At 42.0% G+C, this 17,658-nt stretch overlaps 1 protein-coding gene across 4 annotated transcripts in view; it reads right to left on the reverse strand.

The window, feature by feature from the left end:
- map7d2b (MAP7 domain containing 2b) overlaps positions 1-17,658 on the reverse strand; it is a 49,221-nt gene that overhangs the window by 7,263 nt on the left and 24,300 nt on the right. For 2 of the 4 annotated variants that reach the window (XM_061921349.1, XM_061921346.1), the window contains 12 exons: positions 17,246-17,393; positions 16,421-16,516; positions 13,171-13,266; positions 12,982-13,079; positions 6,568-6,641; positions 6,299-6,504; positions 6,075-6,213; positions 3,990-4,170; positions 3,823-3,927; positions 947-1,010; positions 701-830; positions 373-629 (listed from right to left, as the gene is read on the reverse strand). In XM_061921349.1, coding sequence (XP_061777333.1) covers positions 374-629; positions 701-830; positions 947-1,010; positions 3,823-3,927; positions 3,990-4,170; positions 6,075-6,213; positions 6,299-6,504; positions 6,568-6,641; positions 12,982-13,079; positions 13,171-13,266; positions 16,421-16,516; positions 17,246-17,393 — 1,593 coding nt within the window. In that variant the 3' untranslated portion in view covers position 373. The remainder of the gene's footprint in view (positions 1-372; positions 630-700; positions 831-946; positions 1,011-3,822; positions 3,928-3,989; positions 4,171-6,074; positions 6,214-6,298; positions 6,505-6,567; positions 6,642-12,981; positions 13,080-13,170; positions 13,267-16,420; positions 16,517-17,245; positions 17,394-17,658) is intronic. The other 2 variants (XM_061921347.1, XM_061921348.1) reach the window with 2 other exon arrangements.

Raw genomic sequence — 17,658 nt, forward strand, 5'->3', positions numbered from 1 at the left:
TTTGTTCCTGGTCTGAGCTGCTGGGACCTAGATTACCCTAATAACTTCTATAACTCTCAAAATTCAAGATTTCAACCAGTGAAATACTTTCTATAGTTCAAGACTTACGGTCATTTTAAAACAGCACTGCACATCATAATGGCGGCTAGAGTTTTGATGTTAAAGGTCTAAAAAATGATGTAGAACGTCCGGCGGGCCGGATTGAAAATCTTAATTGGTTGCACGTGGCCTTCAGTCTGGCCTAGAGTTCACACAACCATTGATGGGACACGTCCATCAGCACAGTAATTGGCACTAATGATAAGAAGTTGGTACTAATGGTTAATTGCTGGTTTGGGCACCCCTGGTCTAAGGTGTGTTCAGGTCTCCTACCTCACACGTCCACCTGGCTGGGACCGACGCTGCGGATGAGCTGAGAGGACTCAGAGGCGGTGCCGCACGCCTGGATCAGAAGGTTCTTGTTGAGGTCGCCCACGCTGCTGTCGGCCTGCAGTTTGGGGTAAGGGTCTCCCGGCGCGCTGTCCAGGTCCATCATGTGCTCCAGGGGAGTCTCTTCTGCCACCGGCGAGAACTCCTGGGCGCTGGCCGGCTCGTCCCTGGACACTGGGCTGACGGACACAGACGGAGAACTTACAGAAACGACAGAAAAGGATCAGTTTTTGCGGACGGAGTGTTGTCGCGGTGACCCAGACGCCCTCACCTCACGTCCATGGACTGGACTCCGTCCGAAAGCTCGTCCACAAAGCTCCTGCTCTCCAGGGGTCCCAGCAGGATGACGGGGGCCTCGGCAGGAGTGGGGATGTCCTCCATGGTGAGCGGCGCCTCGCACGCTGCGGACACATGACAGGAGGCGGGCCTGAGGACAAGGTCTTTGACCTGGTTTCCATGCAGCCTGAGCATGCTGAGTCACACTGCAGCTGCCCAGGACTCCAAGGTCAGATTGTACCTGCAGCTCCAGGCGGAGCGTCCACCTCACTCTTCCTCGTTCTCTTCATGATTTCTTCAATTCTCTTTAGAAGGAGACACAAGACGTGGTCATGAACCTTCTTTAGACTTAGGCAAACACACACACACACACACGCACACAAACACACACGCACATATTCTTGTGTTTGTTATCGTCTTGAGACCTCCGAAAAATGCCTCCCTCTTTAGGACCACCCTTTCTAGATGTATAAAGATGTGTATTTACAACATTAATAATGTATACATACTATGCAAATATAAAAAATCTTGTTGCGAAAAATGAGTTGGAATTTCACAAGAAAAAGTTCACAATTTCACAAGAAAAACCTAGAATTTTGGCAGTATTATAATAAAAGTTGTCATTTTACTCAACGCAAGTCAAAATTTTACAAGAAAACCTGGACATTTGTGCAATATTTTGATAACAGTTGGAAATGTAGTCAATAAAATAACTTCGATTTATATTGCGCTTTTCTAAACACTCAAAGCGCTCACAGAGAAGTGGGACTCATCATTCATTCACACCTGGTGGTGGTAAGCTACATCTGTAGCCACAGCTGCCCTGGGGTAGACTGACGGAAGCGTGGCTGCCAGTTTGCGCCTACGGCCCCTCCGACCACCACCAATCATTCATTCATCATTCATTCACCAGTGTGAGCGGCACCGGGGGCAAAGGGTGAAGTGTCCTGCCCAAGGACACAACGGCAGCGATTTTTGGATGTCAATAGGTGGGAAGCGAACCTGCAACCCTCAGGTTTCTGGCAGGCCGTTCTACCCACTACGCCATGCCGCCAATAACAGTCAGAATGTTACAAGAAAAGCTTAAAATTTGGGCAATTTTAGGAAAAAAGTCGTAATTTTACTCGACAAAAGTCACAATTTTACAAGAACACTTTTAAAATGTTGGCAGCATTATAATAATGGGAGTTTTACTTGGGAAAATGATGACAAAAGTCATAATTTTACTCAAAAAAATGACAATATTGTGATAAGAGTCAGAATTTTATATGACAAATGTGAGCATTTTGCATTAAAAAGTAATACTTTTACATAAAAAAAAGTAATCATTTTATGAGAAAATATTGCAGTATTACAGAAACTGAAAGAATATGAGAAACTGTTCCCAATTTTATAAGAAAAAAGTCAACACATTGTGAGAAAAAGACTGCTTTTAGTTAATTTGTACAATACATAGAACATTTTGTTTGTAAGTGGTTTTTAATCTTCATTATTTACGTCATTATTACAGTGTGTCTCTATATGCATATTTATTTATTCTTTTTTAATACATTTTGGTCGAATGGGTCGGATTTCAATATCGTACACACACTTGTTATTCCATATGGGACCATGATTTTGGTCATAACTTGTTTACTGGTCCTCATATGGAAGCTACTTTTCCTTGTTGATGTCTCAAGAAGGATATAAATACAAGAACACACACACACACACACACACACACACACACACACACACACACACACACAAACACATGAATTGATAACGTGGACCCCGACTTAAACAAGTTGAAAAACTTATTGGAGTGTTACTATTTAGTGGTCAATTGTACGGAATATGTACTGAACTGTGCAATCTACTAATAAAAGTTTCAATCAATCAATCAATCACACACACACACACACACACACACACACACACACACACACACACACACACACACACACACTCACATCCTTGTATTTGTTACCGTCTTGAGACCTGTGAAAAATGCCTCCCTCTTTAGGACCTCCCTTTCTAGATGTATAAAGATGTGTATTTACAACATTAATAATATATACATACTATGCAAATATAAAAAACTTGTTGCGAAAAATTTGTTGGAATTTCACAAGAAAAAGCTCAAATTTTGGCAGTATTATTATTGTATTATTTACAAGAAAAACTGAACAATTCTGCAACATTATGATAACAGTTTGAATGTTACTCAATAATAGTCAAAATGTTACAAGAAAAGCTTAAAATTTGGGAAATTTTATGAAAAAATTCATAATTTTAATTTTAAAATGTTGGCAATATTATAATAATGGGAATTTTACTTGGCAAAATGATGACAAAAGTCATAATTTTACTCAAAAAACGTCACTATTTTACAAGAACAACAAAAAAATTGACAATAATCTGCTAAAAGTCTGAATTTTATATGACAAATATCACTATTGTGCATAAAAAAGTAATAATTTTACATAAAAAAGTAATAATTTTAAGAGAAAATATTGCAGTTTTATAGAAACAGAAAGAATATGAGAAACTGTTCCCAATTTTATAGGAAAAAAGTCAAATTATTGTGAGAAAAAGACTGCTTTTAGTTAATTTATACATTTTTTTTTAAGTTTTTGTTTCTAATTGGTTTTTAATCTTCATTATTTACTTCGTTATTACAGTATCTCTCTCTCTCTCTCTCTCTCTCTCTATATATATATATATATATATATATATATATATATATTTTTTTTTTTTTTTTTTCTTTCAATCAATTTGGCCAAGAAGGCGAATTTCAATACCTTACACATACTTATTACATATGTTGACCAGAGGGAGAGCACTTAAAATTTTTACACACACTTTTTATCTCATATGTTGACCAGAAGGGGAGCACTTTTAGAACCGACTCAGTTTTGGGTTTTTGGGGACCACCCTAATTTTGATAGATTTCACCACCAGAGGTGCAAGTGAGACATTCTCTATTAGATACAATGGATTTCTTTGTTGGGACCGTGATTTATGTCCTAACCTTATACACACCTCCTCATATAGAAGTTACTGTTCTTTGTTGATGTCTCAAGAAGGATAGAAATACAAGAACACACACACACACACACACACACACACACACACCTTCCTCCTCAGCAGCCTCTCCTGCTCATCCAGGATGTGAAGCTGCTCTCGCTCCCTCCTCTTCCTTTCCGCTTCTTTCTGGGCTCGCTGGAAGGCTTCTTCTCGCTGAGGAACAAAAACAAAGTGTCCATCAAGACGCTCCACTGGCTTCTGGGATGAATGCAGACCTCTTTGTCCAGCTTCTCCTCCATGTTCTTCCACCGCTGCTCCTTCTGCCGCCGCTCCTCCTCCTCTCTGCTCCTCCTCTCCTCCTCCCGCCGGACCCGGTCTTCTTCCGCCTCCAGGGCGGCTCTCTCCTGCAGCTCCCGGGCCTCCTGCTGCCTCCTGCGCTCCTCCTCTGCTCTCAGCCTGGTGGAACATTGGGGGTCTAAGCCGATGGAGTCTGACCCTAACCCAACCCCAACACCAACCCTAACCTTAACCCTAACCTGCTAGCACACAAGTGTTCAAAATCAGGTTATTTGAATAGTATAGAATAGAATAGAATAGAATGGAGTTTATTGTCATTATATTTGCATATAACGAGATTAAAGACTCCAATTTAAGGTGTGGTAGGGGGAACAAATATGGGATAAAAATAAACTACACCATAGGTAATAAAGATAAAACTAAGAATTTAAATAAACAGACTACTAGCCAATAAAAATAATAAGCAATCCTGTACAATATACAAAACACTATACAAATACAAAATACTGTACAATATACAGAACAAAACAGGAGTACCGGAGTAATAAATAACAATCAGTGCCGGATGTATTGCACTCGAAGGGGTGAATTATTTATTATAAGTTAGAGTTCAAGATGGTGACAGCTCTGGGAAAGAAGCTGTCTCTGAGCCTGTTTGTTTTGGCTCTGATGGCTGATTTGCGGTCCGCAGCTCCTTTTTTACAGTTTAAGTTTTTTCTTTTCTTTTTTTTTTTACACAGTTTGTATATTATTATATTTTAAAAATACTGGTACAATAAAAACAAAAAGTGGGAAAAAAAAAATCATACAGGTAAAATGTAGCAAGAAAATATTGCCACTTATACCACAATAGGCTGGTTTTTTTTTACTTTAAAACTGTCATTTATCTAGAAATAATAATGAATATAATTTAAATGTTTGAAAAATAATTAACAATAATGTTATGAATTATTACACATTGTTTTTCTGCAACAATTTTTTTTACACAATTTTTCTGCACTGATTTTTTTCCACACAAAATGTTTCTGTTTTAAAAATACTATGACAAATAAAACATTAAACATGTTTACACTGAAATTTTCTGCACTGACTTTGTTTTTAACACTGAATTTTTATATTACTACAATTGAAAAAATATTATTAAAAAAAACATAAGTAGAATAAAATAGCAGGTGTAAAATAACAATAAAATGTTGCAATGTTTTCGGACACACCATGTTATTGACTTTTTTTATTTACCTCTTTAAAATTGTATAAATAGAGTATTTTCAGTTGTTGTGATCGAAATAAAGATTTAAGTCAAATATTGACAGTAATAACAAAGCTGCCATGCTTTAAAGATGTCATTGCTCAAAAAATAATAATACATAAAAAATATTTTTGTTATGAATTATTGTATAATTACAATACATTTTTCTGAACCATTTTTCATATTAGCATGTTTTAAAAATACTTCCACAAAACGAAAAATACAAAAAAAATTACACTGAATTCCTCTGCTCTGTATTTTGTACAATGATTTTTTTTATAATATTTTTAAAATACTGTTAGAAACAAACATTAAAAAATGGAATAAAAGAGTAAACAGGTGAAAATTAGCGAGAAAATTATGCAATAATGACACTAATAGCACAAAGCGTTTTTTACTTTAAAACTGTCATTGCTAAAAAAATAATAATTAAAATCAATGTTAGGAATTTTTGTATGAAATATTACATTGAAATTTTGAGAACTTATTTTTTTTAACACTGAATTCTTATAATGGCATGTTTTAGAAATGTTATTAAAAAAAGACATGAAAAATGAGACTTTTGTTTACTTGATGTCAACCGATAGATCCAAAGTGGATCTGTAGATATTTAAGTGTTTAAAGCAAACAAATATTAATATATGACTTATTTTTAACACTTTAATGACTGAGACCCCTTTGGGTCCTCGGGGCATTTAGCAAATTAGAGGGAAGCCCTCTCATTGGTTTTTAAAATGAGAAACATCAAAATGGCCCCTAAATGATGTCATGTTCAGTGTGTGAGTGGAAAAGTGTGAGCAGATGGTCCACTCACTGCTCCTCCTCCAGACGCTGTCTCTCCTCCTGCTCCTTCTGTATTCGGGCCTGGCGGCGCCTCTCGGCCAGCAGTCTGGACGCCTCTTCGGCATCCATGGTGCCGCCCACGCTGCGGCCTGTGGGCGTTCCTGGAGACTCTACCATAAAAAAAATTTAAAAAAACAAACAAGTCTCAAATAAAGACACGGTATTCGGAAAGGCGGACTTCGTTTTCGTCTTCACCTGCGCAAAGTTCTCTGCTGGTGGATTTGGGGATCTTCTTCTCCGAGGTCTCAGGTTTGGCAGACTTCCTGTCTAGCGTGCCGTGACCTTTGGCTTCGGCGTGGCCCCTGTCGTCGCCAGGAGTCGGGGCCCTCTGTCGGTGAGGGGAGGGCGGGTACTGGCCGGGGGAGCAGGGCGACTGGGCCCGGCTCTTGTTCGACCGCATCCTGAAGGAAATTACAACCGTGTCAGCATTTGATTCTGTGTGTGTGTAGAACAACGTGTCTTACCTTTTTGGTGTAGCAGGACCTTTCTTATTGGCTTTGAAGGATGAGCTACGAACTGGTGCGTTAGGAAACTCCCCCTGTTTTCAAAAATTAAGCATGATGTCAGTAGAGTTGGGCACCGAATGTGGTACTTTCCTTGGAACCCACTAAACACCGTCGGTTACCATGAATTGATGAACATGAACCCCGGCTTAAACGAGCTGAAAAACGTATCCGGGTGTTGCCGTTTAGTGGTCAATTGTACGGAATATGTACTGTAATGTGCAATCTACTAATAAGAGTTTCAATCGATCAATCACAGTTTCACGGGAAGTCCAATGGTGCCATATTTCGCTACCTGGACAGCGCCTGACGTCACGCCCTGGTTGGCAGTTTCTGGCGATCACCCCAGCAGCACTGAGCGTGGACTCAAACAAACTGCCTCGAGGTAATGTTGCAATTTTTAACGCCAACGATGAATTGACGCAGAAAACGCTCCAACGTTAAGTAAAGTAAGGCTCCGCTTTTCCAAAAATGTGCTAGCTTGGTGCTAATATCCAATGGCTTTGCTACTGACATGCTACTAAGGAATTACATTTGTAACACACCTAACATTTGTTAAAATCTCAAAGAATTAAAAGAATTAATAAATAAATAAAAATAGAAAGTTAGAATACATAATAAAAAAATTAAATAGAAATGAAATCATGACACATACTAAATAAACACTAGATAAAACAGAAACATAGATAAAAATAGAAATAAAAGCATGAAAGCACTGGATTAAACAGATAAGCAAGCAGTGTATTTTGAAAACAAAGAAGGCAGAGAAATTAGATAAACCTGTGCTAAAAAGGTGGGTTTTTAGTCCCTTCTTAAAACGGTCGACCGTCTGTGGTACCCTAAGATGGTCGGGGAGAGCATTCCAGAGTTCGGGAGCGGTCGAGCAGAAAGATTGTCACTTTGTCCTGATGGGTTTGAGGAGCGGAGGTTGCGGGGAAACTAGGTCCTTGAGGTAGGAGAGGGCGTTGCCGGAGATGCATTGGTGAGTTAGCGGGTTAATCTTAAATTAGGTCCGGGATGCAACAAGGAGCCAGTGGAGTGATTTGAGGATGGGGGTGATATGATCACGTTTGCACACTCTCGTCAGGATCCTCGCTGTGCTGTTTTGAATGTACTGGAGCTTTTGGATGCTCTTTTTGGGGACCCTGACGAGAAGTGCGTTGCAGTAATCAAGCCTGCTAATGATTAGATAGATAGATGGATAGATAGATAGATAGATAGTACTTTATTTATTCCGTCAGGAGAGTTCCTTCAGGAAAATTACAATTTTCAGCACAATCCCATTCAAGATCAGACAAACATTACAGGGAGACAGAACAGGATCGCTGACGGGTCTGCCGGCTTCCAGCGCCCCTTACAAAAAAGATGACATACAGGTAAACAAGGGGGGTAGGGGGGGGAGAAAAAAATAGAAGATTAAAATAAAATTAAAAAATCGGTCTTAGCCTAGGCCCTGGAGTGGGGGTGCAGACTGAGGCCAAGGGGAAAAAAAAATTAGCATTAGCAATTTTACATGGCGGTTTCATATTTGGTAAAGAAAACTCTATACTTAGGCCTTGTTTTACACAGCAGGTCAGTTCTTATTTTGATGCCAATATGTGACCTGTTTTGTATTTATTCATGTCAATGTGAACAGTGCAAATGCACATTTTCCAAATACAAACCGGCTTCTTCGGTATGTGGATATATATATACGTGTCAGTTTCCTTTTAATTTTACACTCTTTCACTGCAGCCGAAATCATTTTAAATTCTCATGATTGTACACTCAGCATCCCATCTTGACAGAAAAAAACAGAAATGTTCTTTCTTGGGAATGATGCAACACATTTTTCCACACCTGTATTTGTGGATCCTCTGCCCCTTCTTACTTGCAGATCCTGTCCAGCTCTGTCAGGTTGGATGGTGAACATTGGTGGACAGCCATTTTCAGGCCTCTCCAGAGATGCTCAGTTGGGTTTGGGTCAGGGCTCTCGCTGGGCTAGTCAAGAATGGTCACAGAGGAGTTCCGAAGCCCCTTTTGTTATCTTAGTTGGGTATTTAGGGTTATTATCTTGTTGGAAGGCAAACCCTTGGCCCAGTCTGAGGTCCTTAGAACCCCCAGGATTTCTCTGTACTTGGCAGCCTTCATCTTTCCTTTATTTGCAACAAGTCGTCCTGTACCTGCAGATGAAAAACACCCCCAGAGCATGATGCTGCCACCACCATCACTGTTGGGATTGTACTGACCTACTCAGTGGCCTAGTGGTTAGAGTGTCCGCCCTGAGATCGGTAGGTTGTGAGTTCAAACCCCGGCCGAGTCATACCAAAGACTATAAAAATGGGACCCATTGCCTCCCTGCTTGGCACTCAGCATCAAGGGTTGGAATTGGGGGTTGAATCACCAGCTGCTGCCCACTGCTCCCCTCATCTCCCAGGGGGTGATCAAGGGGATGGGTCAAATGTGTGTGTGTGACAATCATTGCTACTTTAACTTAAAGGCCTACTGAAATTAGATGTTCTTATTTAAACGGGGATAGCAGGTCCATTCTATGTGTCATACTTGATCATTTCGCGATATTGCCATATTTTTGCTGCAAGGATTTAGTAGAGAACATCCACGATAAAGTTTGCAACAATCGGTGTTAAGAGAAAAGCCCCGCCTCTACCAGAAGTCGCAGACGATGACGTCACCCGGGTGATGGGTCCTCACATATTCACATTGTTTTTAATTGGAGCTTCCAACAAAATGTGCAATTCGGACCGAGAAAACGACAATTTCCCCATTAATTTGAGTGAGGATGAAAGATTCGTGTTTGAGGATATTGATAGCAAAAAAAAAACGCGATTGCATTGGGGACGGATTCCGATTTTTTAGAGACATTTACCGTATGTTTCGGACTATAAGTCGCAGTCAGTCCAGCGAGGGGTGAGACCCGGCCAAACCACAAAAAAAATAAAAATAATAATAATATTTATTTTTTAATAGTTTGGCCAAACTACAAAAAAAAAATCGCGACTTATAGTCCGAAAAACACGGTACTAGGATAATTCTGGGAAATCCCTTATCTTTCTATTGTGTTGCTGTGTAAATGGGGATAGCAGGTCCATTCTATGTGTCATACTTGATCATTTCGCGATATTGCCATATTTTTGCTGAAAGGATTTATTAGAGAACATCGACGATAAAGTTCACAACTGTCGGTAGTAAGAGAAAAGCCCCACCTCTACCAGAAGTCGCAGACGATAGATAGATAGATAGATAGATAGATAGATAGATGGATAGATAGTACTTTATTGATTCCTTCAGTAGAGTTCCTTCAGGAAAATTAAAATTCCAGCCGCAGTGTACAGAGTTGAGATCAATTTAAAAAAAAAAAAAAAAAAAGTAAATAATGGGGTTTAAAAGGAAACAAAATAGAGAAATATTACAAAAAGAATAAAAACAATGGGAATAACAATATAAAAGTAATGATGACGTCACCCGTGTGATGGGTCCTCACATATTCACATTGTTTTTAATGGGAGTGCACAAAAAGTGCTATTCGGACCGAGAAAACGACAATTTCCCCATTAATTTGAGTGAGGATGAAAGATTCGTTTTTGAGGATATTGATAGCAAAAAAAAAAACGCGATTGCATTGGGGATGGATTCCGATGTTTTTAGGGACATTTACCGTATGTTTCGGACTGTAAGTCGCAGTCTTCTCCACAGTCCAGCGGGGGGTGAGACCCGGCCAAACCAAAAAAATAAACAATAATATATATATATATATATATATATATATATATATATATAGTCCGAAAAATACGGTACTAGGATAATTCTGGGAAATCCCTTATCTTTCTATTGTGTTGCTAGTGTTTTAGTGAGTTAAATAGTACCTGATAGTCGGAAGGGTGTCTCCACGGGTGTCTTGATGCCAGTGTCTCAGGGGATTCGACGGCAGCTATGCACGGCACAAGCTCAGCTTTTCTCCGGTAAGAACGGACTTTTTAACCACAATTTTCTCACCGAAACCTGCTGGTTGACATTCGGTTGGGATCCATGTTGGCTTGACCGCGCTCTGATACATAGTAAAGTTTCAGCTCCGGGAATTTTAAACAAGGAATCACCGTGTGTTTGTGTGGCTAAAGGCTAAAGCTTCCCAACTCCATCTTTCTACTGTGACTTCTCCAATGTTAATTGAACAAATTGCAAAAGATTCAGCAACACAGATGTCCAAAATACTGTGTAATTATGCCGTTAAAGCAGACGACTTTTACCTGTGTGTGTGTGCATCGCTCATACTTCCTAAAAACGCGTGACGTCTTGCGTACACGTCATTATTACGCGACGTTTTCAAGACGAAACTCCCGGGAAATTTAAAATTACAATTTAGTAAACTAAAAAGGCCGTATTGGCATGTGTTGCAATGTTAATATTTCATCATTGATATATAAACTATCAGACTGCGTGGTGGCTAGTAGTGGCTTTCAGTAGGCCTTCAACTTTAACTTTATTGGGCAGGTGATGAGTAGTCCCTGGTTTCTCTACACATACTACTTAGAATTAATCCCAACTAGTTATTGGTCTTCTCAGACCAGATAATTTCATTTCTCATAGTCTGGGAATGTGTTTTTTGGCAAACTCTATGCAGGCTTGCACTGTGGAGAGGCTTCCGTCGAGCCACTCTGCCATAAATCCGCGACTGGTGGAGGGCTGCAGTGATAGTTGATTTTGTGGAACCTTCTCCCGTCTTCCTGCTGCATCTCTGGAGCTCAGCCACATTGATCTTTGGCTTCTTCTTTACCTTCCTCAACAAGGCTCTTCTCTCATGATTGCTCTGTTTGGCTGGACGACCAGGCCTATGAGGAGTTTTAGTCGTTCCAAACTTCTTCCGTTTAAGGATTAGGGAGGCCGGTGTGCTCTTAGGAACCTTGAGTGCTGCAGAAATTCTTTTGTAGCCTTGGCCAAATCCGTGCCTTGCCACAGTTCTGTCCCTAAGATCCTTGGGCAGTTCCTTCGACCTTATGATACTAAGGTCTCACTTCGACAGGTTTGTGCCTTTCCTACTCAAGTCCAGTCAGTCTGAATAAACACAGCTGGACTCCAATGAAGGAGCAGGACCATCTCAAGGAGGATCAGAAGAAATGGACAGCATAGCATGTGAGTTGGGGGACAGCGTTGTGCAGTTGGGAGAGTGGCTGTGCCAGCAACCAGAGGGTTCCTGGTTCAATCACCACCTTCGACAATTCTAGCCACGTCCGTTGTCTCCTTGAGCAAGACACTTCACCCTTGCTCCTGATGGGTCGTGGTTAGCGCTTTGCATGGCAGCTCCCGCCATCAGTGTGTGAATGTGTGTGTGAATGTGGAAATAGCGATTTGCGTTCCTTAAAAGGTAGAAAAGCGCTATGCAAGTATAACCCCTTTACCATTCAGTTAAACATGTCACAGCCAAGGATCTGAATACTTAAAAACATGTAAGATTTCACTTTTTCTTTTTCATTAAATTAGCAAACATTCCTACATTTCTGTTTTTTTCTGTCAAGATGGGGTGCTGAGTGCACATGAGTGAGAAATAAAATGAACTTTATTGATTTAATACTAGGGTTTTTTTCCCAGCAAAATTGTGTGAAAAATCGATACCTATTTTATATGAAAGTTGCATTTTAAGCAGATATTCAAGTATTTATTTTTATTCTAACATGTTTAAAAAAACAGATTAAAAAAAGATTTGCTTTTTAATGTGTAATTTTAAAATTATTATTTTTTGACATTTTTGGGTAGAATTTTGTCAAGAAAAAACTGTTTTTTTTTAAAGTTGTTTTAAGAGATATTTTAAGAGTTTTTAATCTATTTTATAGAGGAATATAGTTAATCAAAGAACTGGGACTCAACGTTTTGATTTTTCCATCCATCCATTTTCTACGGTCTGTCCCATTCAGTGTCGCGGGTGGTCGCTGGAGCCTATCTCAGCTGCATTCGGGCGGAAGGCAGCGTACACCCTGGACAAGTCGCCACCTGAATCCAGAATTGTTTTGAAACCATCGTCCATCCATCCATCCATCGTGGGGGCAGCAGCCTAAGCAGGGCAGCCCAGACTTTCCTCTCCTCAGCCGCTTAGCCCAGCTCTTTCTGGGAGATCCCGAGGCATTCCCAGGCCAGCCGGGAGACATAGTCTTCCCAACGTGTCCTGGGTCTTCCCCGTGGTCTACTACCGATTGGACTAAGCACTAACCCCTAAAATAGAATTGAAACGTGTGGTGCCCAATGATTCTCAGCCCTAATAAATATTTATTACCACATACAAAAGTACCAAAAATTGGTGCCGTTGAGTACCGGTATCGATTTCCAAGTACAGGTTACAATGTGAAAGGTACCCATCAGTGTGTGTGTGTTTGTTTATGCACTGACCGTGGGCGTTCTGGCCTTAGACGTCTCGTCGGGGAACGCGGCGATGCTCCTGCGGTTGGAGGAACTTCTGTGAGGTCTGTGTTTGTTGTCGAGGGGAGCTGTTTGTGGCGACACACAACAAGACGCTCATTCGGAGCCCCGACGAGGAAAGGTGAGGACACGACGGGGACGTGCTTTGCCGAGACTCACCCTCCGTCTCCGTCGAGTGGAGCGCACTTGACGAGTTGGACAGCTGCCGGCTCATTGGTGGCTCCGACGGGGTGGGCGGGGCCAAGAAATCACAGACTGCACAGATAGCAGAAGGCATGTCAGAGGGACGTCGCTGGGTTGTAACCACGTTGCCACGGTGACGTGGGATGGAGATGAAGGATCCGGCCTTCATCTTGGAACGAGGACACGCCAGGACAATAAAACATCAAGTAATTCAATATAAATGTGACACTTTATTATTGTAGTAGAGCTATTTGTGCGTATTCAACAGTTTAACGGTCAATTCCCCCATCTTAGCCCAGGTAGGTGACTGCGAAAAGGGCAGACTCAATGTGTGTGTTAGGCACAGCCAGGAGGACAGGAAGTGGCGCAGCCCTCCTTTGTTGGGTTGAAGGTGGGGGAGGGGAGTGCCGCCCTCCATGACAACATACGTGAGAGGTCACGTAATGTGTGACAAGAACACAGCTGCATGCACCATGGTTTAATACATGGAAATGTACACGAGCAGAACCAGACAAGGAGCACACACACACACACACACACACACACACACACACACACACACACACACACACAAACACAAATGTTAGCATTTGGAAGGGGGACCAAGTTTTTGATCATGACTTGTGGGGACCACCCTTTCTACAAGTTGTGGAGGCATAAAAAAAAAAAGAGGTAAAATGTCCACTGCCCAGTTAGCTCATACATGTCTTTAAATCTCTGGATTGATGAAGTAATGTGCTGATCATTCTTACTCGGGACCCTGGGGAAAAAAGAGTTAATATGGTTCATGGGGACCAAATTTCAATAATTTTGCATGATTTGCACAAATTTGTACGTGACTACTGAGGACCGTTTAAAAAAAAAAAAAAAGTTCTAATTAAATATGACATGATCCTCAGAATACAGCACTACAGCTGTCCTCTTATAGGAAGTTTCACCACTTAAATGTTAAAGCAAATACTGCATCTTCTGTGATTTTACTGAAAGTTGTCCGCAACTCCAACTACCATACTAACAAGGGGAGTGGGAAAAAAATCGATTCGAATACGAATTGAATACATTGTGCGATTCAGAATCGATTCTAATTTTATTTTAAATCGATTTTTAACCACTACACAGCAATACCATAACAATGCAATCCGATTCCAAAACCGAACCTGACCCAGTAACACTCAGAACTGCAATAAACAGAGCAATTGAGAGAAGACACAAACACGACACAGAAAAAACCAGAAGTAGTGAAACAAAAATGAATATTATCAACAACAGTATCAATATTAGTTATAATTTCAACATAGCAGTGATTAAAAATCCCTCATTGACATTATCATTAGACATTTAAAAAAAAAAAAGAACAATAGTGTCACAGTGGCTTACACTTGCATCGCATCTCATAAGCTTGACAACACACTGTGTCCAATGTTTTCACAAAGATAAAATAAGTCATATTTTTGGTTCGTTTAATAGTTAAAACACATTTAAATTATTGCAATCAGTTGATAAAACATTGCCCTTTACAATTATAAAAGCTTTTTACAAAAATCTACTACTCTGCTTGCATGTCAGCAGACTGGGGTAGATCCTGCTGAAATCTTACGTATTGAATGAATACAGAATCGTTTTGAATCGGAAATATATCGCTTTTGAATCAAGAATCGTGTTTAATCGAAAAAAATCTATGTATTATCGAATCGTGACCCCAAGAATCGATATTGAATCAAACCGTGGGACACCCAAAGATTCGCGGCCCTAATACTAACCTTCGTTACGGGGACCAGGTGGAAGTGATTAACTATACACGGAAGAAGTGTGAGCAGAGCAGCAAGTGCAGTACCAACTACAGCCTGATGAGGGGGCTGCTGTGCAAATGTCTGACACTCAAACTAACCAGTAAACATGTTTTATGGGCCAAAGTTCTTCCGAGGATGTTGTAGTCGTAATGATTTGTGCAGTCCTTTGAGACATTTGTGATTTGGGGCTATATAAATAAACATTGATTGATTGATTGATGCGCCAAAGCTTAAAAATCACTTCGGCCTTTTCAGAATGGATCTGACTATCATTTAAAAAGGTTTCCCTGTTTTTTTGTCCCCATACCGTCAGATGTCCACTGAAGGTGACTGTGTAAACCAGGGGTGTCAAACTCAAATACAGAGTGGGCCAAAGTTTTAAAACCGAACAAAGCCGTGGGCCAAGGTTGAACAAATTAACCTTTTAATAGGGACCCAAACAAGTTTTGCATTGAATATTGAACAAGCAAGGCTTATATAACTTTATAGTGACATGCAAAATCAAGTTTCAAACTATAATTAAAAAATGCCAATGGCATATCAAATAAAAATAAAATAGAAAATAAAATTTGAATGCCTCTTTTCGGCGGCGGGGTTCGGTGGTAACGGGGGTGTATATTGTAGCGTCCCGGAAAAGTTAGCGCCGCAAGTGGTTCTGGGTATTTGTTCTGTTGTGTTACGGTGTGGATGTTCTCCCAAGTTGTTTGTCATTCTTGTTTGGTGTGGGTTCACAGTGTGGCGCATATTTGTAAAAGTGTTAAAGTTGTTTGTACGGCCACCCTCATTGTGACCTTTATGGCTGTTGATCAAGTATGCATTGCATTCACTTGTTTGTGTGTATAAGTTGCATATATTATGTGACTGAGCCAGCATGCTGTTTGTATGGAGTAAAAGCGGACGTGGCGACAGATTGTAGAGAACGCCAAAGGCAGGTTTTTTTAGGGCCCACCCCCAACATCGTTGTCTGGGGGGAAATCGGGAGAAATTCGGGTGGGGCACTGAACTTCGGGAGTCTCCCGGGAAAATCGGGAGGGTTGACGAGTATGAATATTAGCGGTGAATGTGGCGTTAAAGCGGCGGGCCAGCTCTAATGTTAATTTGATATTGCCTCAAGGGCCAAATGAAAGTACACACACACACACCAAATTTGGCCCGCGGGCCAGAGTTTGACACCCATGGTGTAAACAGAGACATGTCCCCATTAAGTAAGCATTGCCAGAACACACACACACACACACACACACACACACACAAAAGCGAGAACCACCACATCAGAACAGCCACTTAAGACATGCACAGCTGGCGGCATAGGCGGGGCACACACACACACACACACGCACGCACACACACACACACACACACACACACACACACACACACACACACACACACACACACACACACACACACACACACACAGGTCATGTGATCTGTACCGTGACGGGATTGGTGGACACTGGGGGCTGAAGCGGCAGGAAGCTGACTAGGCTGAGCGTAGCCAACGGCGTGGCAGGGCGGGGTCTTAGGGTTACCTGGGCGACAGGTGAGGCAGAGCGGAAAAAGCAAAGCGTTACACTCTCGCACGCACACACACAAGCGTTCATACGGGATCCAGTCGGTCGCTAAGCCGAATGTTGCGCCTGAAATGCTGCATTCAATGAGACTGGGAAATAGGAAAGACACTTGATGCAGAATCTCTCAGTACAAGGAGATGTTGTGTGGCGTCACACTCCATGAGGTGCAACCAGGAACTGCATTCCTCACCTTTCCTTAGTCATTAAGCAGGCAGGAAATCCAATATGGCGTCCAAACAAGCATCAGAACCACAACCTGGCGCCAACATGCAGGTCTACTTCCTCTCTGCTCCTTCCCCATACATGCATACGGCGTCCGATGACATCATCTCTGGTTACATCACGCCGCCGTTGACGGAGACGTCACATAAAAAAAACAGCGACCTGCACAGGCATCCGTCCTTTGAATGGCGGATGAGCTCGCGCTGCAATATTGATGCGCCACATGACACAGGACGCCAATAGAAATGTTTTCTTTTCTAGCAAGAGTGTTGTTGCTGTTCAAGGTTAGACGTGCGGCCCTACGTGACAGCATGGAACTACACACACACACACACACACACACACACACACACACACACACCTGTGGCACACTTCCAAGGCCACATGCAGGAGGAGGCGGAGACAAAGCACTGCAGCCTCCACGCCCTTTCTCCCCACCATCCATCATCTTGGCGTCACACTCACCCTCCGCTGCGTCAGGCGGTCCCCCCCAGGTCCATCGCTTGGGCCGGTTGTCCAGTTGGTCCCGGGCCTCGCCGCCTCCTCCTCCTCCTCCTCCTCCTCTACGCTCCGCGCCCCCGGCTCTGCGGCGTACCAGGGCCTCCAGCCGCTCCTGCTCGTTGCGTTCAGACACAGGGAAGAAGAGACACTCCCTCACTGAGCCGTCGCTGCGGCGGCGGACGCCTGGCGACGCGTAGGGTGACGGCAGCGCCATGGTTACCGCACCCGAGCGCAGTAGCAGCAGCAGCAGCCTCGCCCCTTCGCCACCGTGCCGCCGGTCTGTTTTGGCTGCAGCTCGCTTGTTCGATACCGGAGGAGAGAGAGGACCGCAGCACACCTCTCATCCCCCTCCCCCTCTCTATAGCTCGCCGTCTCCC

The sequence above is a fragment of the Nerophis ophidion genome, linkage group LG15 (genome assembly GCF_033978795.1).
Source record: "Nerophis ophidion isolate RoL-2023_Sa linkage group LG15, RoL_Noph_v1.0, whole genome shotgun sequence".
Taxonomy (NCBI): Eukaryota; Metazoa; Chordata; class Actinopteri; order Syngnathiformes; family Syngnathidae; genus Nerophis; species Nerophis ophidion.